This window comes from Amia ocellicauda, chromosome 13 (genome assembly GCF_036373705.1).
Source record: "Amia ocellicauda isolate fAmiCal2 chromosome 13, fAmiCal2.hap1, whole genome shotgun sequence".
Taxonomy (NCBI): Eukaryota; Metazoa; Chordata; class Actinopteri; order Amiiformes; family Amiidae; genus Amia; species Amia ocellicauda.
In genome coordinates, this window is record NC_089862.1 from 31,756,595 (window position 1) to 31,778,895 (window position 22,301).

At 38.1% G+C, this 22,301-nt stretch overlaps 1 protein-coding gene across 1 annotated transcript; it reads right to left on the minus strand.

Moving 5' to 3' along the window:
• Positions 1–374: 374 nt before the first annotated feature.
• On the minus strand, positions 375–21,109 carry commd8 (COMM domain containing 8). Its single transcript, XM_066720616.1, has 5 exons — positions 20,975–21,109; positions 13,255–13,410; positions 11,672–11,824; positions 5,885–6,040; positions 375–677 (listed from the first exon to the last, which is right to left on the minus strand). The coding sequence occupies exons 1-5, from the start codon at positions 21,092–21,094 to the stop codon at positions 657–659; spliced, it is 606 nt and encodes a 201-aa protein (XP_066576713.1). The 5' UTR covers positions 21,095–21,109; the 3' UTR covers positions 375–656.
• Positions 21,110–22,301: the final 1,192 nt, after the last annotated feature.

Sequence of the window (22,301 nt, forward strand, 5' to 3'; positions counted from 1 at the left end):
GCAGAAAAACTATTCAGTCCGAGAGGCCCTCGTATTGTTTTCAGATCTGAACCCAAGTCATCTGTACTCACTTACTTTTCTTAGCACTAGTGACATTTGATTCTCCTTTATTGGTGTAACTCACTAATCTATGGATGTGAACTTGATTATTTTTTATTTGATGATTACCTGACTGTTCTTTGTGTGTTACTTAATTTTTTTTTTTATATTATCAATTCTGTTAAATATATATATTCATGAGAGAAATAATAATAATAATAATAATTTATATTTCAAAATATACTATCATAAGAAATGTTTATAACCAAGTTTTATTCTTAAAAATGAAATACAATTCATCTATATATGCAAGTAAGTAAAGGAATACCAAAGGCTGAGTAAAATGTTAAGTTTATTTATAAAAAAAAAAAAAAAGTATGATTAAATTTAGCACATGCCCAGAGTATCCAGTCCAAAGTGTTGTTTTTGTCTATAGATGGCTCTTCACCAGCCCACTGGGTCTGTGGGTCTCAGTTGACCGTCTCTAGCTCATTCAGAGCCCAATGGTGTCATCACTCTCCGCTTGGGCTGGGCTGTCAGCGTGGGTCTTTATTCTGCTTACAGTCTCTATTTGAAATGTCATAGAGATAGATGCGGTTGATTACCTTGATCTCCACTCATTTCAGCTGTAGGACAACCTGTCAGGATTCAAAGAGAAATCAGTTTAAGGAAGGGGGAAAAAAGTAGTACAAAAATAAAGCCAATGAGACAAGGGTGGGTGCTATACACACGCCGGTGGACGCAGATCTAGCGGCTGTATATGTGTAACAAACGTCCTGAGCAAAATCGCTGTCCATGCATCAGTCCCCTTCCAGTTTAATTTAGCAAGAATCGAAAACCTAAAGTTGAGCAAACTACAAAGAGTGAGAAGGCTGCATTTTACAAGATAATACTCCAGTCGTGTCAGATTTATGAGAGTGGTTGAGAAATCGGTGAAATAAAATTACTCTTGGCAGTACATAGACACAAAATGATAGAAGTGGTGTTAAATATTGTGATTAATGCCAATCTGAACATCCAGACATCATCTTTTACTTATTTAAGATTCACATATTTTTCCATTTGTACAAATTAATATTTCTAATGTTTCTGTAACACCAAATACATACAAATTAACAACATCCACATAAGCCCCAGGTAGCCTAGGTGAAAACTGTATTTTTAGTAAATTAAACTGGCATTTTAGAGCAAGGGTGTGATAAATCCAGTTCTATGGCTCTGTGTGCTTTAAAAATACCGACACGATCTTCTGTACTGCAGCCCTCTGCAGCCACTTTTTTCACCTCTGCATTAATATTAACGTGAAAAGTCTTTTATACCTTCTCTGCATTTGGCACTATTCTCACTGCGTTCACATAAAAAAATGATGCAGTTACTTAGTATGAAAGATACTGAATATAATTTTGACAACAGTGGAAATCCAGGCCTAGAAACAGTCAATGCTAGAAACGTGTTAGCTGATGGGAAGTCCTGGAAGCAATCTGTTTGTTTCGATCATAAAACCTCTTTGCAGGAGTGTATCCTTGGTCTCTTTCAAGGGATGCCAAGTGTACTCCATAGCTCCATATATTCACCACCAGAAAGAGCGGGAGACTGGGCTGAATGGCACGTCGGAGGGAAAGAAAGAGGTTGAGAGAAATGTGTGGAAAGGAAGAGCTCCCGGGTGGATTGGAGAAGAATTAAATATAGATAAGAAGGCAGCCTTGAAATCCCTATCTGGATACATTTATCGGTTTTTGAACCGTGATAAATGAGCTGCCAAACCTAAATCTTTTTTTCCCCTTTCTGTTCATTATCATCACAATCATCATCATCATAAAAATAAGGAATACATGTATTTATTTATTTATACGATACTTCATTCCGTGAGGCAAATTAAGCAAACACATTTGAAGCCGGGGAACATTTAATCCATGTGAAGTTGGTCTTGTAATGATTGCATTGTTTAACTTGCTACATTACCACGGTAAAATACGGTTGGGTTAATGTTTTGTACTTAAATGTAATTACATTTGGAGATGCTAGCAAGCAAGTGCAGAAGATACAGAAAGCAAGGACACTGAGAATCGAATACTGGGGACAACAGTCTGACTGAGGCATTAACATAGAGCGCCTCTTAATCACTTGACATTTGGGAAGCTATTGCGGTACTCTCTCAATCACTGCCTCGGTTTGTGATGCTTCCAATCAGCGTTCAGGAGGTCTGGAGAGGTCAAGGAGAAGATCCCTGCTGGATATGATGCTTGGCACACCTCAAAATGAATAGTCGATTTTAACTCTGATTCTTGAAGTGTTGCGTGACCTTGTCCACTACTCTAGGGGAGAATATCATGCTGCTAATGCTGCCTAGCATCCCACCCCACCCATCAATAATCAAGTGGGAGATGTTAAACCAGCACAATCCAGTGAATACAAGGAAAATGAAATATCTGTTGCACATTTTGCCTGACAGCGAACTGTAATCCATCTTTGCAGCAACACTGCATTATCCATCAACTGCAAAAGCAACATCTGAAAGACTGGGGTGTTTCTGCCATCACAAACAACGATTTGCGAAGTGGCTCTCACTCTACGTGGTTTAGGACATTCCCCCCACAGCTCTCAGAGACTCTGCTATTGACTCCCTGCCACAGGGGAAGGATCCATTCAGAGTCCACACCTACATGGGTCTTGTAGCCAGCCATGTCTTTGTCATAAAAAAAACAAGATGAGGAGACCAATGATGTGACAAAGGCTCAAACACTTGTGTTTACAACTACAAAACACACCAGACGCATCCTACTTCGAATCAGCCACTTCCTTTCTGGAAGAGCTGATCAACATGGCGAGCGAAGTGGCTGATGGACTCAAAGAAGTTACAGCCACAGTGTTATTTTTATAGACATAGGCTTTAAATAGAATAGTGCGTTTATTCTGTGTGCATTTTTACACCCAGCACTTAACAACACCCTCTCCAGTACACCTGTAGGAAAAGCCTTCCAATCTTCCAGGAGTGCAAAATATAGCATAAAAGTTGTATGTTGATGTATATTCTACAGTAACGCACAGCTCAACATACAAAGGCACAGTGGATTATTTAGTTTACAATTCTTTCCTCTGCTTACCATCATAGACACCTAAGCAAGTTCACAAAAAAAGCTGTCCATGTTTAGTAGAGACTCCTTCAAGCAAAGCAACTGATTTTCAAACAACACAGTGATTTAGGGATTATACTACATACACTGATCAGCCATAACATTATGACCACTGACAGGTGAAGTGAATAACACTGATAATCTCGTTATCATGGCACCTGTCAGTGGGTGGGATACATTAGGCAGCAAATTCATTTTGTCCTCAAAGTTGAAGTGTTAGAAGCAGGAAAAATGGGCAAGCGTAAGGATCTGAATGACTTTGACAAGGGCCAAATGGTGATGGCTAGACGACTGGGTCAGAGCATCTCCAAAACTGCAGCTCTTGTGGGGTGTTCCCGGTCTGCAGTGGTCAGTATCTATCAAAAGTGGTCCAAGGAAGGAAAAGCGGTGAACTGGCGACAGGGTCATGGGCGGCCAAGGCTCACTGATGCACATGGGGAGCGAAGGCTGGCTCTCAAATCGAGCATCTGTGGGATGTGCTGGACAAACAAGTCTGATCCATGGAGGCCCCACCTCACAACTTACAGGACTTAAAGGATCTGCTGCTAACGTCTTGGTGCCAGATACCACAGCACACCTTCAGAGGTCTAGTGGAGTCCATGCCTCGACGGGTCAGGGCTGTTTTGGCGGCAAAAGGGGGACCTACACAATATTAGGCAGGTGTTCATAATGTTATGGCTGATCGGTATATATATATATATATATATATATATATATATATATATATTCAGTATTATTGAAGTTGAATTTATTCTGACATCCACCTACATAACACATACTCAACTCATAAGTGGAGTTACTTAACATAGCACTTCATGTTATCAACAGGGCTTATTTAAACAATATAAATAGTTTTGTTCACAAATCTATATACATGTATGTATATTTGGATATTGGTTTTTAAGGGTGATGATGGATCTTTGTTAAGTTCTCAATTTATTTTCATGAACTGAATCATTTCCTTAATTTAAGACATGCCTTATTAGGTATTTCAAAGGCAGTAGGAAAATGGAAAATGATTGATTAATTAAATCCAAAGTATACATTTATACCAGCACTTTAAAAAGAAGACTCAAAACAGAAAATAATACAGAAGAAAGTAAAAGGCTGCCCAAAAGTCATCCTTACTTCGTGTGCTGATGTTTGATGTACTTGAAGAGTAATTAGTGGTCAAGCGTGCAAATACGAATCGACCTGATCTGAATTATGGTTTGATTCTACGTTATCTGAACTATGGTTTGTAACCAGGAAATCAAGATAAATCAAGATAAACCTGGCATTTTTGTTCAGCATGTGATGTTTAGCATAAACGAGCACGACATGAGCAACTGGAGTAGAAAATTACTACATCAAGTAGTCTCACACCTTACAATTGAGTCGTGGAAATGAGCTGTAGCATACAGACATGAGAACATTTCGAACACTGACAATGTGAAAGATCTAATAAGTTGTAAAAGTCAAAAACATCTGAAACCAAACAAACAAGCCACGTTAACAATAATTGGGATATTCTCTCCATGAAGAATAAGGAGAGGAATAACATGGCTGCATGCCTTGATAGTAGTTTTGGTTAAAACACAGATTTAGCAAAATTTTCAGTCCTGTCAATTTCTAAACTTCAAACAGTAGTTAACCTCAGAAAGTTAGAAACAATTCTGAGATCGCCTAAAATCGTTTTTCTTTTTTTAGACACAGAATAATTGTTGGAGGTAACCTATTACTGTGGAATCAAGTGCTTAAATGCATTATTAACTGGCAGATTATTATATCTTTTATCTTCTGAATATCTCCTTTCAAATGATCTCCTTAACCTTGCAAGTAAATTAAATTAGCTTTACTTAAATCAGCTTCCAAAGAAGACAAATTCCAAAAGACATACATACCTCCAAATTGATTTACTACATTTATAATTTAAAATCCGGTAAAAGAAAACAGATAAAATAATTTAAAGTAAAAAAAAAAAAAAAAGGGTTACATCAAGCCGCTGACCGTGACAATTTGACGCAGTAGTGCGGAAGAGATGTTGAAAACTCGACCAAAAGAGCAGACACTCAAAGACAGCAGACAAGCAACAGATGCTGCCACACTTATGGCTCAGCGCTCTTTTAACATTCATGGCAGCGACTACCCAGCTTCCTGCGGTGACCTTTCCTGCAGTGATGCTGGAGCTGCTGTTCACTACCCTGCAATGCAATTGTTTTCCCCTGTGAAGTTCTTACATTTATTTCTCAGCTTTTTCTCCCCCCACTGTTTCTCCTCTTAGAGCGAAGGCCTTTTTGTCTATCCATCCTCACTTGTTAATCTGTTTAAACTTGTTAATCTTAACGATGCTAAAGGACTGCTTTCCTCAGCGTTCGTAGAAATTACCCATATTACATATTGGTGTCAGAATGGAAAAACTAAGCATTAACTTCTCAGCACTATATCATCATCTGTGGAGCTGTAGGACAAAGAAAATCTGAATAGACCAAAGACCTTGAAACTGTACAAACACAAGGAATTAATTATATAGGATAGTCCTGTTTTATGTGATTACTTACCCTAATGGGACAGTAAAACTAAGTTACCAAGTTAGACTTATACGGATCAATATGTTGCTGTTTTTTTGGTCATACATTTTTTTATTTTAAACGAAAAATTTGAATTTATTGTAATGAAAAATAAGCTTTCAGTAACCTGTAGTGTCTTGAATTGTGTTTAAGAAAAGATACCTTGTTTGCTGCCTCCAGCGAGTTTATTAAGGTCTGCAGCTCCTCACGATTCATCTCTATGGACACAGGCTTAAGTGCTCCATTTTCTTTGACATCCAAATCGAGGTTTAACAGCGGCGTCTGAAGCGACGAGATCTTATCGCTTGACAGGGCCAACTAGACGAGAAAAACAAAACAGGAAAAAAAAAAGACACAATCTGAACAATTACCAAGATGGTTTTCACCCGTCCTCAGTGCCATCAAGAGTACAAACTGAACCACATCCAGGACTTTTAATTAGGTTCTTAAATCAACATATATATATATTCTTTACCTCTTCTTTGCTGTTTTCATACCATTTGATATTGTAAAGCATCTGCTTCGAAATCAAGGATGTGAAATCAAACTGATAATTTAAATGCAGTGACACAAATGTTTAGCTGAATTATGATAAAAAAAGGTTTATTTGCATTTGCTATGTTTATGTTCTGACAGCATTATACCAAGCTAAATAAGCCAAAGCTTTCATTTATTCTGTATTATTATTATTATCATCATCATCATAAATTAGTTTTATATAACATTCTGAACTCTAGAAATTCATAACAAGTACATAAAAACAACCATTTGCCCTGCTTTGCATTTAAGGTCCTGTTTTTTTGTAATATAAAACACTCAGCTGGAAGTGAAAAATATAATGTAAAAATGGCTACAAAAAGGGAGATGAAAAAGAGCTCTTGCGGCGCTATTAAGTTTAATATTCTTGTCAGCAGAAAATGCAATCATCAAAATATATCTCTTCATAAGATTGTGTTATACCGCCGTCTATGGCAGATTATTTTATCTTGCCTTCCAGTAGCACCGAGATACTGCAATAGTGCAGAAATCCATTAGCCACAAGAAACTAATTTCCTCCTGTACCAAAAAGCTACATGTTCCTTTCCTGACAGTAATATGAAATGAATTATAAAGAAACACTTAGTGCACATGGGCATAATTGATGGATCTACACACGTCTTCTCCTTAATTTTGTTACTTAAAGGTCCCAAGCCTGGTTTTCACAGGTCAAGGTTCGGTTTGGTCAGAGAAAGAAAAGAAACATGAATTGCAATTGAACCACTGCCATCTCATTTCCAACATCATACACTGTGGGTTCCTTTCAAATAGTAACCCGATAAAGAGGACGTAAACAAACCTAATTTCAATGACTCTGTGGTTAGCTGCATTAAGGCGAATCAGCGGTTGATATTCCTTATCATGTTTATTTAACGGATTTTAAAAGAGCTCCACTACATGCACATTTATTCCCAGCTGACTCAGTTACACAGGTTAAGACATTATTTTATCACACCTATAGCTATACCACAAATCTTGTTTCTCCGAAATATTCTACAATTCGTGATGACCAAAGTTCAATGGAGAATGATTATTGAAAACATGTACAATATATTTTAGAATTAAACAGCCGAGCGAACAGAAAATATTTTTCCAGCTCTGTGAAACAAATTCTATAAGGCAAGGATTTACACACACACACACACACACACACACACACACACACACACACACACACACACACACACACACACACTCTATGGCAAGCCAAATTATCATTGAGATATCTTTAAATGATTTAGATATCTGCAAATCATTTAGAGATATCTAAATAAGGCGCTTTTTAAAGATCTCAAAATGATTTGCAGATCTCGAAATGATTTGAAGATATCTTTAAATGATTTAGAGATATCTGCAAATCATTTAGAGATATCTTCAAATGACTTCCTGTATTTTGGGTGACATTATCACTTCCTGTTTCCTCATTCAGATACATTGAAATTAATTAACAAGTTAACGGGAACTGATAATCTTGGGTTACATACAGGAAGTGATTTGAACATCTCAATGATTTAGAGATATCTCCAAATAAACAGGAAGTCATTTGCAGATCTCTAAAGGATTTCAAGATATCTGCAAATCATTTAGAGAGCTCTATTAAATTAGATATATTTAAATATCTTGAAATATTTGAACTTATCTTTAAATTAATTAAAGATATTTCTAAATGATCATTTGGCACACACACACTTTCAGTCATTTCTATACCTAAATCAATAAATGCATCTCCAAGCCATCTGAAACCTCCTGGCTTATCCTTCAAATTCAATATGCTGGTAATGCTTGGAGGTGTTGCTCTGAATGTCATTAGGGTAATACTGTTCATCCATTTCTGAAGCTCCTTTTGGACAGCATAAAGTTTCCCCTAACATAGAAAAAAAAAGGAATCTTAGCACCTCTGCTGATGCAGAAAGACAATTATTTTCTTTTGGATCTTGTCCAGGTGTATGGAAACTGGTTTCGTGAAAAAAGTACATTTCAGGTTGCACTGCAAAGCAAAATATCCCCAAAAGACTGAACTCAGTCAACATGTCTGGCTACAATCCCTGCTGCTATTTTTCCTATTAATCCAGGATCTGACTGTAATTGTATTTTTCATTAATTCAGCTCTGTCAGAATGCTCAATAAATATTCATAAAGTAGTCCTCTCTCTCAAGAAAAAATAAAGAAAGGTGGCAATTGTAATGATGGGGGGGTATGCATTCACAAAACACATACATAACAGTATTGTGACAACAGTAAACACAATACACAAATGTTTGCAATCTATTACGGATGCAGGCCCACTTTTATCCTTCCGGTCTGCTCCTGTCCTTCCGCCACTCCTCTTGCAGTGCTGAGGACAGTTCAGCGAGAGATGCTGGCGTAGTCGTCTCTTCCAGCTCAGTCCAGAGATGTTCTACAGCTCGATGGGACTGAGGTCAGACCTCTGAGCAGCCCACGGAATCATTTAAATGCTTTTTTTCTTGACCATCTGTTTTCGTCCAGCACGCTCACATTGTGCGATATCGTCTACTTTATAGTCGCGCTGGACACCGCAGCACTGAAGTTTAATTTGATACATTGATAAGATTAGATTCTTAAAGTATAAGTATGAGAAATTGTTATACTTGTTGAGAATTAAAAAAAATAATCTGTTAAATCACTCACTTGCACATCATATTTTATCAATGTAAAATTTCCTCGATTACTTTAGTGTTTGACAGTATTCACAGTTCCACTATACAGTGTCCCGTATCTAATTAATACATATCAATGATTTGTAGTAAGAGAAAAAAAAAAAATCATTCAATGAGGAACGCTCATGAATCTATAGCGGTCATCGTCTTACATAATCCTGTTGGAAACCACACACTACGAACCCACTGAATAGCTGTTGAAATTCAGCTCAGGTTTCTCTTAAAGCGAATCTGTACTCTGGGTCGTGCTGATGGACCAGGGCCTATAGACTCCATCGTGAGCGATAGCTGTGGGCTCTGCCCCAAGCCATGCTATTCCTAAAGAAGCATCATTTAAGAAATGCAGAAAGAATATACCTTTCCCTCTGGAAGGAAAAGACATTGACAACGCTGTCACACTGATGTGCAGCCTCAATGTGACACCCTAAATGTCAATGTGGCAAATGAGTCGTGAGCTGAAACTAAATGTCTCTGTGCCAATCAGCATCAGGTTAGTCTATTTCCTTTTTTGACCCTAAAGCACATTAATTGAACACCATTTTAATCTCCTTTGAACAGGCTAAGCATCATACTTCAGTTTTTTATCTCACCTATCTTCATATCTAATTTCCCCCCAACAAAGCTATTTGGACCCTTCAGGTATGAAACAGAACTCGTGAGAGTATCCCGAAACATAAAAATGAATTAGAACAAAAATTGCAAAGCTTCGCTTGAGTGTATTACTGTATGTCCATTATATCGTGAGCTGTACAGCAATTTTCTACAGAAATGCTACTGCATTCACATGCCTCCGATTGGTGCCATTTTCAAGGCACAAAAGACAAAGAAAGGAAAATCTTTACCAAAGATATAAAGAGTGTCGTTTTCAAACCTACTTTTCACTTACTGCTTGGCAGAATCGATAGAAGATAATGTACTTGCATTGCCATTAGGTCTGAAAGGCTATCCATTCAGAAATCGTCAAGTTCAGCTATGAATGTAGGTCTAAGCTTCAGGCACCCACTTCATGCTTTGACAAATATATACATATTGGCACTTAATAACAGCATACATGACTACATGTTAGCCCCTCATTATTGCTAACATTTGCCTAATTTGTAATCATCACAAACCCAACTATGACCAAGAAAAATCACACTTTTTACTTAGTATCAATAATTTAGGTTATTTAATTCTGTTGAACATAATTGGAATTGTTTAAGAGTTTAATTGTGTGCGATGTTTCAGGAATATGCAGCGTAAACTGGGCAGCTGTGGTAAACTGTGTTTGATGATGTTCTGGCCCTCTGTGGTCCCCTTGAACTTTTGAGAGACGTTAAATGGAAGTAAAATACAACAGAAAACTACGCTAAAAACAGCTCAAACACTGCAGTGAACAGCTTTTCCTATTGGAGACATCGGCCCGCTACACTAGATGGTTAAAAACATTGTAAAGGTAAGCAGAGTGGATCCAATAGCCAGAAGGAATAGCGTGTGCTTCTCCACAGTATATAATGTCCAACGCATCCTGTGATTAATAAGATGGTCACTTTGAATAAACCACCTCCAAATATGACAGTATCACTCAGGCAAAGATAATTAAACGGCACCGGTGTCAGGAGGTGACATAATATGGCACAGAATACATTTCCATTGGGTCTTTAAGATCACAAATAGCTTTTTGATATCCCTCAGCCATACAGTGGCTAATAAACATCTAAAACCCATCCAGTTTAACCCTTTGTTCATCGAGAACTGGCATTACACAAAAATTAAAATAACGTTTCTTTAGTTGGAGATTTCAAATGAAAGGCACAAGCCAGGGTTTTTATAAGGATAAGAGATGCACCTCGTCTTACAGACAACCAACCATCAGCAATTAGCAAAGACGCCGCAATTAAAATTGTCCAAATAAACAGCATCTGACACTAGTGAATGCTCCACATTGCCTGAATCCTTAATTAGAGCTATACTTGTAATTCTGTGACAGCACAATGCACACCAGTGGCTCCCTAAAGAGTGAGGTTGTCAGGGCAAGATCATAAATATAATCAGGACCGACCCTGAACTATAAATAAGGTCTCCCATGCATAATAATGTTTGCAGCTGGTGTAAAATCCTTTTAGATTCTTGAACACTAAAGATAATGGGAAATAAATGCAAAAGCAAAACTGCAGCATTGACTTAAAAGGCAATTTTATTACTGACTCACCTACAGGTAGACAATCTACATAATGCTAAGTTTGGAAGTACAACACTGCATACCAAACAGCACTGAAGGAGCAGCACCATAATATCCACTTAACATCCGTTACCAGTGAATGCTCCGACATTCTTTTTCCCCTAAACATTAATCTATGAGGAGTATAATTTCCTGACAAGTGCATCTACGGCCAAGACATCTTCAGGGTCATCTTCAGACATCGTTTTTATCCCCAGCACTTGATACGAAGACCTTTACTTCGGTCGAGAAATCGATACTTCAATTCAGAAAGGTGAATACAACCTTATAAACAGGGTTATCTTTTTATCCATCTGTCTATTTATTTATTTATTTATTTTTAAAGTCATCCCCCAGCATTGTCTGCTTTCCACTTATTACCTTTCGGTGCAGAAAAACACAAAGGCTTTGACCAATCTCCTGCAGTTCCGTACGGCCGGGTTTCTCATCGTCAATAAAGTTTACCTTAAACGCCCGACACGTAAACACTCTCCATTTCAAACACTGATGAATGAATCAAAGTGCGATTCCTACCTTTAACTGCCAGTCAAAATTCTGCAGCTGCGTCGATGAAACTGCGTTTGTCTTCTCAATCAGTGCTTGTCGGATTTCCTCCCTCCTGCCCTTCAGACACTTCAGTAGCCCTTCTTGATAGCTGGGGTCAAGTTCGCTTATGGATTGCTGCACCTAAACAAATAATTTGGTTTTCATCTACTGTGGCAAAACTGCATATACAAATAAACTATACATTTAAGACATTAGTAACACAATGTACACATCTCAGTATATAAAGTTACTTGATTGTATTTTGAAAACCACTGACAAAGACCATAGTCATATTTATTTTATGCTAAGAAACTAACACTAATTTTGTGTTATATAAGATAAGTTTAAAATGTACAATTTTCCTTATCATAGGATTTTTTCTTACAGTGCTGAACTGCTGTAGTAATTACATCTCCTCCACTTGACTTTTACCATGATTAAAAATGTATACTGTCTATTTTTAATTCCATGGTGCTCGTTTCAGGATCTTATCTCTTAATATAACGTGGTGCATGAGCGCATACCAGGCTCAATAAGTAAAGTGCTACACACTGGAAACTATAAAAACAATAAATCTTCATTGTGTTTAGAAATATCGATCAATCAATGTTTCAGCCGTGATTTTATACATATTGATGCCTTAATGTGGTTTACTGGATTGAGATAAAAGCTCATATTTGATCCGGTCAGCCTGCAGCAACAGCAATCGATTCCAGTTAATATTTTGGAATAGTGAGCTACTGTTTCTCTGATCTCCAAATACTGAAGAAGTCTCAGATATGATTATGGAAAATCCTTGTGTGTTTTCATGAGAGAAGCCACATATTTGCCAAAGCGAAGACTGTGGACGAGGGGAGGGGAGGAATCATTTCAAAGATAGTCCGATCATGAAGAAATCATGACAATGTGACTAACTATAGACAAAAACAAACATGAGACATAAGAGACTGTTCAAAATAACTGCACTAATCTGGGAGCAGGTGTTATATATTGTTTTTAATTATCATTATTTGCCAGCAAAAACAATATGAATACTTCCTGAAATCAGAAAATCAAAGTACAAGGCATCATTTCATTTGATCTTAGCTTTGTATACATCTTTACTGTCACAATGCAGTGGCTGTGGCTGCACTTGGAGAGCCACCGGAGTTGTTTCTTTCAGGTTTAGTGATCACACAGCGATTGCTTCACCTCCGAGCCAGGAACAGAGCCCCTGCTGGAAATGATTTAGTCTGCTAGTGCAGTGGTTAATGTGAGCACGCACCTGCCTTTATGGCCGCAATAAAGTTGCGCTGCCAGACTTCTAATCACTGCATTTTAAAACCTTTCCCTCAGTATTTCCCACACCTCCAGGACCTCACCTCTGATTTGCCATTATGTGCAATAGCTCCTTTTATCACCTTACCTTTAAAACTATTTTAACACGGGGCACAGGGAGTTTCAACGATCAAAATAAATTATCAAAGCATACTGTGCATGGGTTGCTTTTTTCTGAAATTCAAAGTATTATTTTAAGTTGAAAGGGCTTTTTTTCCCCTCTCTCTCTGTCAGAAAACTACTTTCATTCTCACCTCTTCATCAGACATCTTCTTTCCTACAGCCGCTCTGAATACAGATGAAAGCACCTCGATTAACTCAAGCCACTCTGCCAGGTCCCAGACGCCGCTGTAGTCATGAAACCGCAGAGGATCTCGCCCACAGACGCGATCGATTACTCGGTGGAGAAACTGCCGGGGGGAGAAAAACAAAAAAGTATTCACTTAGTCACATTCCAGCTGTGTCAATCCTGAAAGTTGCACTATTTTCACCCATCAGTTATTAGTCAAGGTTGTATTAATTCATACAAGTTGAATCTCCATCACAAACTGCAGTTTTGTCTTTTTGGGACACTGTAAAGTTGATCACATTCAATAAATAACCAATTTCTTCAACTTTACTAGCAATTAATTGAATTTGTTTCCAACTATTGAGAAGGAGATCAGAGCGTTTAGTATAGCGATACAGAGAGGCAGGCAGGTATTAAATCTGAAATCACACTGGGGGTTGTGTGAGCGAAGAATCTTCCCCAAACCGGAAAGAACTGAATGTCTAACAACAGTGACACAAGGTATAAGAGACATTTTATTGCAAAGGCTGATAGCAGTCGTCTCCCACCAGAGCCCCAGCACAAGGCAAACTCATTTACAGCTCTGGCAACAAGTGCTCAGTGTGAAGAGCCGAGTAAACAAGCTTTCTGTTATTACAGTCTCATTATTAGCTTTCTGAACTGTTCATTAGTTAAGCATGCTGTTCTGAGGTTTAAACAGCAGCTTCAAATGATCATTCATCAACCGATATGTGAAAATCGTCCTGGTTGAAAATCTCGATCCTCAGATTGTCAAGGCCGAACAGTCACAGTTATTTTGTCAAACCACTCTAAGATTAGGTTGTATATAATCAGTGAGGGTGTACATTAGGATTACAAAGAAAAGTACTATGACTTCAAGTTGTCCGCACATCTTTATTCAATGCTGCATCATGACTGTCCGAGTAGTAACGAACAAGTCAACCGATCCAGAAACCGACTGTATTTTTTGGTTTGCCTTGGGAATGTGATGAACTACTATAATATATATAAGATTTTCTAAAACATTTCTCATTTAAGAAGAGGTGTCAAAAATTCCTTTTACATCGAATTGTACGATCCGTTTACAAATGCGTATCAAAGAGAAACCGCTTTCCGAAACACTGAGGAGTTGCTTTTGAAACTATATTGTAAGATGCATTGCACTGCTGGCAATCACTGAACTTCAGTTCGTGTGTAGATGTGAAATATTTCACCTCGTATTCTGTACAGACTGTATTATTGCATTTCATGTTTGCTCATTCCACTGAAATATATATTCTTTATAGGGGAAAGCACATTTTTCTGTGTGAGGACATTTTTAAGACCTGCAAATCTGCAAAACTATTATGCCCAAATAGCCCTTATGATTAAACATTTATACCTTTCAATACTACCATTTTGAATACAGTAAATCATTTCCTGGGAATGCTAATATTATCAATATTTCTTGTTGGTTTTTTGGACGGCAATAACAATTTTTATTCAAGTGCCGGGAACACTCCTTTTTATATTCTGCAGATTTGACATTTTCAAAGGTCCCTTGCTCCCCCTTGTGTTTCAAACACAGTGCTATAGCTCCTGTTGCAACCCATACAAATATGTCATTAGAGTTCACTACCACAAAAGACCAAACAATCACTCTCTCTCTAACGGAATTAGATCTATCACAATGATCCCTTTTTAAATCAAATCACAGCATATCTAAAACAAATTCTTGATTTTTGTTTGGTTTAGTATGGTGCCATTTTTGCTTGAGGACAAAAATAACCAAAAGGCTTAACATTTTATCAATATAACCTATGCATTTCCATGGTACTGTTCTAAATAAAATTTATTTCAGTGCTAGATCCATGCATGACAACATCCATGATTGGGGTCTCTCAACCTGAATGTTGATCATGCTAAGAAGGAGATTGCTCCGTGTGATTGGCCTGTTCAATATGGATATCACGACTATTTCTGCCTGCCAATCCACAACAGCATGATCATGTTTGTGCCTGGGACATTTCTAAGAACGGCAGCACACAATTTCTCCTTAAAAGAGAATGCTGCATAACAATAAACTGAGATGTACAGAAGAGTTGTAGAATAATACAATGTATATTTTATTTAGAGTGTCTCTGAAACTTCTCTGGGAAGTGAAACAATATCATATATTTAGAATATATTCTGTATTTTTTCCAAGTGCAGAGGAGTTGACCCCGAACCATGCCTAAACACACAGGATTCACTTGACTTACACAGTGACTCAAAACTTACTGGATAGATAGTGCTTCAAGGAATGTGTAACTACCAAGACATCCCACTTACATTTAAGTTATTTATAGATGGGCAACTTAAAAAATGCATGACCATATGCCACAGATTTGTTCTGCAATACTGACCAAATGAAAATAATTCCTACTGCGTGACCTGCAAAACTTCTTTACAGTAGGTGGAGATGCACAGATCGATATGTTTTATTAGTTTAAGAATACACTATCTGACTTGTAGTGACATCCATGATCAATCAGTTTTCCCAGTATTCCATTTAATCTGTAAAACGGTTTCTTACAGGAATTAAAGAGGCCGAGGTAATTGAGTTTCAGAAAGCAATAACTGGACAGAAAGGGGATTTCTGGAAGTCTTCCAAGACACTACTTATCAAAATCACACAAGCAATATTGGATGTATTGTGATTCAGTTACTGAAGATGGGAGCACTTGCAGAACATGGAGGTATTGTGTGATTAAAAGCAGATCTGTCACTTAACCACACGATGGCGCTCCTGCAATGCAGCCTTTGTGTTCTGAGTAGCAAAGCCGGGCAATTGTGTAGAAACTTTTTTAATTATAATGTAACAATAGTCACACACTCTCACTCACACACACACACACACACACACACACACACACACACCACTTTAATATATGATCAATGTATACTAGCAGTGCTCACTTATTGCTCTGAAACTAATTTTCTTTGGACACTGTCAAGAACAAACACAGAAGTAAAACAGTTTGGTAGGATATGTAGACCATACAACAGTAAAGTGCATTTGACACGCTCTGTTCTCTTCTGGTTAGAACATCGGGGAAGGTTGACATGAGGGCAGCAAGTAAGCAAGGCATCAGATAGGAAGAACTAATTAAATGACTAACTCACCCTACAACATGACACTTGAGAGAAGGTTTTTAAATGGAGGCATTTCAATTATTGAAAAGAATAATTAAGGTTCACCGAGCAGTGCTTTCAACCCCAGTTCATCATCCTGCTGCATGAGATGTATGAAAAATGTAATATAGATGCAATACATGGAAACCCATTTCCCCTCGGAGGGGTTTGCTGGCAGTAAGTCGTCAAGTGGTGTTTAACACTGCGTTCTATCAGGAACATATCAACCTCATTCTGTCTGGAAATACAATTAATTAATGGTGGTCCGATCTCAAAACATATATTAGGCCAGTTGGATGTATGATTCTGAATATAATTGTTCGATAAAGGGATGAAAAATGTCCACAGCCTGAGTGGAGTCAATTACTCCACTTCCATCTCATATCCATTGGTTAATTGTATTTTAATTTAATACAGTTAAAATGTTTTAATGTTTTCATGTCCCCCCTGAAAGCTTACTGCACCACAGGTACGTAATGACCTGGAAGAAAATGGGTATTTTTTTGTTTTGTTTTTAAATTGGCAAACATATATTTGGAGTCGGACCCTCTGAAATTAATGGGTCAAAAGAAGACGATGACTGGAAATAACTTTAGAACTTTGTTCCATGCACACTGTAAACAAATCAAACAAAACCGATTTAATTTTATACTTGATAGATTAGAATCACTTGTAGATTAAACTGATTTTCATCTTGGCATGTATTAGAATCATTTAATTGAAACTTGAAATACTAACATTGATATACATGCATATACACTCACCTAAAGGATTATTAGGAACACCATACTAATACTGTGTTTGACCCCCTTTCGCCTTCAGAACTGCCTTAATTCTACGTGGCATTGATTCAACAAGGTCCTGAAAGCATTCTTTAGAAATGTTGGCCAATATTGATAGGATAGCATCTTGCAGTTGATGGAGATTTGTGGGATGCACATCCAGGGCACAAAGCTCCCGTTCCACCACATCCCAAAGATGCTCTATTGGGTTGAGATCTGGTGACTGTGGGGGCCAGTTTAGTACAGTGAACTCATTGTCATGTTCAAGAAACCAATTTGAAATGATTCGACCTTTGTGACATGGTGCATTATCCTGCTGGAAGTAGCCATCAGAGGATGGGTACATGGTGGTCATAAAGGGATGGACATGGTCACAAACAATGCTCAGGTAGGCCGTGGCATTGAAACGATGCCCAATTGGCACTAAGGGGCCTAAAGTGTGCCAAGAAAACATCCCCCACACCATTACACCACCACCACCAGCCTGCACAGTGGTAACAAGGCATGATGGATCCATGTTCTCATTCTGTTTACGCCAAATTCTGACTCTACCATCTGAATGTCTCAACAGAAATCGAGACTCATCAGACCAGGCAACGTTTTTCCAGTCTTCAACTGTCCGATTTTGGTGAGCTTGTGCAAATTGTAGCCACTTTTTCCTATTTGTAGTGGAGATGAGTGGTACCCGGTGGGGTCTTCTGCTGTTGTAGCCCATCCGCCTCAAGGTTGTACGTGTTGTGGCTTCACAAATGCTTTGCTGCATACCTCGGTTGTAACGAGTGGTTATTTCAGTCAAAGTTGCTCTTCTATCAGCTTGAATCAGTCGGCCCATTCTCCTCTGACCTCTAGCATCAACAAGGCATTTTCGCCCACAGGACTGCCGCATACTGGATGTTTTTCCCTTTTCACACCATTCTTTGTAAACCCTAGAAATGGTTGTGCGTGAAAATCCCAGTAACTGAGCAGATTGTGAAATACTCAGACCGGCCCGTCTGGCACCAACAACCATGCCACGCTCAAAATTGCTTAAATCACCTTTCTTTCCCATTCAGACATTCAGTTTGGAGTTCAGGAGATTGTCTTGACCAGGACCACACCCCTAAATGCATTGAAGCAACTGCCATGTGATTGGTTGGTTAGATAATTGCATTAATGAGAAATTGAACAGGTGTTCCTAATAATCCTTTAGGTGAGTGTATTATTAAGTTGAATTCTGCCTATCCTGCTCTGCTAAAACGAGGGTTTTTCAAGCAAACACCTACATTGCAAATATATAACCCCACCTGAGGCTGTGGCAATGAATGGTGCACCAGTCCTTGAGTAAATGCTTGTGTATGGCAAACGCTTTATAACCTGCTCCTATTGATATTATGCAATGTTTCAAATCAAAGCAGACTGTAATATTATTTGAAACTATGCAAGCTTCAGAAAACAATGCTAAGGTAGGCTATACTGAGTGAGTCTGGAGAAAAGCAGATTGTTTGTATTGATCCTTTTAGATCAATTGTGAGAAGCAGTATAACTTTGAATTGTGAGCGTTAAAAGGAGTGCCTGAATTAAACTTTTACCCTATTCTGTACTGAACTTGTTACATTTTACACTGTTGATTATGGCACTGGGCTGTCATGGTCCCAATACTTACAGCAATCAAGGTAAATGTATTCCTGTCCCCATTTGCTGCACGGTGAGCACTACCATACAACAGTACCAAAAACACACACAATGATCGCAAGTACCTTGATTTTAATAGTTAAATAATGGTCATGCACAGCACATCTGTAAATATTCTCCCCAAACCGGCCTCATACTTTCCTTGACTCCATCTCCTGCTTTGCAAAGCAGAACTTGACACATGCACACACACTGACGGACAAACACAGTGACAGTGACAAACGCGCACACACAGACCAGTGGAATCATGGGGAAATAAATGAGTATAGTATGCCAAAGACGAGGCTGCTACATTTAATCTCCCATGATAGTAAAGTACAGCGTAAGCACTCTGGTTGGATATGGGATCTCCTACAAAGTCTTAGAGCAGACACCGGGAGAGGTTCATGCACATTTGCAAAAAATAACTAATGACACAAACACAGACACAGACATTACTGGAAAAATTGTGTCCTTGGGTTTGTCTGTAATAATATGATCAGAATTGTAGTTTTATCTGCAGTTTCAGTCCACTATGACACTGTTTTGCCCTGCAGGCATTTTTGCCCTCCTTTACGGCAATGTCTTCCCCCTATAGGCCTAACACTTGTCCTGTACCCCACTTTGTCTTGCATTTCCTTATTGAGCTTGTATTTGCCTACTAAAGTGGTTATGCTGAAATAATTATTATTATGTCTTTGCCCTCTTTTCCCCCCTCCTCTAAGATGTTATTATCATATTGGGTTGTGCACAGAGCTTTAAAATCTGGTTCTATTGACATTCTGCAATTGAAAATGTAAGTAGATTGTAAGATTATATAAAGCTCTGTGAGCTCCTAGTATTGCTCGTCTTGCTATCTGTTAGTGTGTGCACTACAGTACTGGGCTGAGGTAGTCTGACTTCATGCAGGAATTACGTTTAATCTATCACTCCTGGTTTTGTGCATCAAAACCCCAGACAGTCAGAGCAGTTGGGAGGGATGGGGGTAATATATACTGGTGAGGTAATACTTCTTCTGACATACATATATGTGCATTTATACAATCATGGATATCTTACATTAGCTGGTCTTCCACTACTGCTTCAAACCTATTTACTGTCACAAATTATAACTGTGCATAATACACATTAACTAAACTGTAATACAACTGATAAGACTAACCTACAAACTTTAACTGATGCAAACGTGCTAACTACCACACATTACAATATATACTCAATAACAATTTATGCAAAAAGTAAAAGATACTACAGCAACTTTAAATTCTAGTCATTGTGTTATTGTTGCCAAATTGATTTGTTTTGCAGAAGTTAAATGTTTAATGAAACAAACTTTGTATTCTATTAGACGACCCGTAGACACTGGATGAATTTGCAAGATCTGGCTAGTATTTAGCAGCATGTTACAGGAATTACGGGTTAAAGATGCATAATTACTCTTAGGGAATATTCCCATTGCATGATCATTTCGGCTGCATAAAGTAAACGTCTACTTGTATCAGATCACAGACTTTTTGATTGAAAGCAATGATTACATACTTTGTGTCCTTTGACCCTCCCACCACCTGCCTAATGTGTACATGTAGATGGTCAACAGTCTTTAAAATGCAGGTGGTGGATTTATATTATATTGTCCATGATGACTGCATTAAGAAAAAGCAGTTAGAAGGAAAGCCTTTATAGTTTTATTTAACAAGTTAATAGTTGTAAAAACATGTCGCGTCTACTAAATGTACAGTTATATTATTATTATGAATATTATTTTTATTATTATTATTATTAATAATAATAATGATGACAGCTCTTGATAATAATAATAATAATAATAATAATAATAATAATAATAATAATAAGAGCTGTCATCACTCGTTTGTGGTATTTAGCAGTACTGTGCACATTTAACAGCTGAAGTGTTGAACGCCACTTCTGCTTAATAATAAATCCACTGCATTTAACATAAAAGTATTACTAAATATGCCTAAATACTGCAACAATACTGAATTCTCACATAGCGTTATTTTGGCTTTTTTTCATTTCTACTAATATCTAAGAAAAAGAGGAAGAAGAAGAAACGACACTCAGTGTGCCTTTGTTACTTACTTTGAGGCATTCCGTCCCAGGCAATTTTTCAAGCAATTTTATCATAATTCTTGTAACTTCTGCGGTCCTTCCTGTGCAATAAGCGACGTGCGAGGCAGTCAGCTGACATCCTCGGGTCATGTGACGACGCGCACATATGACGTCATGTGTGCTGCAAGAGAGGCGTGCTGCAGCGACAGCTCTGTCCAGTAATTCAAGCAGCCGCGTAGATGAAGCTGTCCGAGCCCATTTTAATAATACAGATAACGCAGTTTGTTTTGACAATAATTGGTTTTCATTGCTCTGAATATGTTACAGTTTATTTGTATGATTAGTTGTCGTTGTCCCTTAATTTCACCTGACGGTTAGGATGAAATGCACATTTTCTGAAATCTGCCCCCACTCCTGCATTGCTTTTGAAAAAGGGGGATTCCATACATTCATTGTAACTGGAAGCTTTGTGTTCCCTTCTTGGTTCCTCAAATGACATGTGAAGGCTCACTAAGATACACTATTTCCCCTTTAACTTTAACTGTTGCACATGTTTGGGTTTATACGAATTGTATGTTACAATTTAGCCCTTCAACATTAGTTCACAAAAAGTGTGTGTGAAATGTAACATGATACAACTTGTTTATAAATTATTAAATTTTTAGTTTCAAAAGTACTAATTAATCACAGCAATAAAATATGAGGACTGTACAACAACAATGTCTTGGTGAAGTGATGTTTCCAATTCATTGAAGTGTGTCTCACTTCATGAGGAGCTTAAATTGATTGTTCTATTATGTACAAAGATATATAATAATAATAATAATAATAATAATAATAATAATAACAATGCACTTAAAGTATATGTGTGTGGATCTGGTCTACCTTTCTGGGGTACTTTAATAGTAGAATATAATGATGACCTTTATTACTGTGATTAGATTAAGTTTCTGAAAGCAGAAACTGTTCTCCTGGGTTGTGTGCGCTTTGTCTTTTGTTCCTCAGAGGCCGTGGCATGGCGCCAGCCGCGTCTATCCCTCAGTCTCATCCTACAGGATAATTCAGCATTTTGCTAGGGGGGCCTTTTCTTTGATATTTGTACCAAACCCAAATAAAACTGCCGATCTCTACATCACTTTCGAGATGAACCCTTCAGCGCCGCTGCAGCCCGGCCCGCACATGTGCAGACCCGGCACTCATCCCCGCAGCGCTGCGCAGCGGAGGGAAGGTCACGGTCTTGCAGCGCAGATGTGCGCAGGCCTGCACAATCGCGCCGATCCCATTGGTGGAGCCGCGCAGGACTGCGGAAATGTGCGCAGTGCGTTTGGTGAGAGCCCCTCAGCGGCGGAGATCGCAG

Bases quoted from the DNA above. Each gene is read 5' to 3' on its own strand.
- commd8 (XM_066720616.1), bottom strand. From the start codon at position 21,094: ATGACCCGAGGATGTCAGCTGACTGCCTCGCACGTCGCTTATTGCACA. The intron at 13,411-20,974 runs GTAAGTAACAAA...TCCCCCCGGCAG, and splicing joins CTGGGACGGAATGCCTCAAA to TTTCTCCACCGAGTAATCGA. The intron at 6,041-11,671 runs GTAGGAATCGCA...TTTCTCGTCTAG, and splicing joins ATTTTGACTGGCAGTTAAAG to TTGGCCCTGTCAAGCGATAA.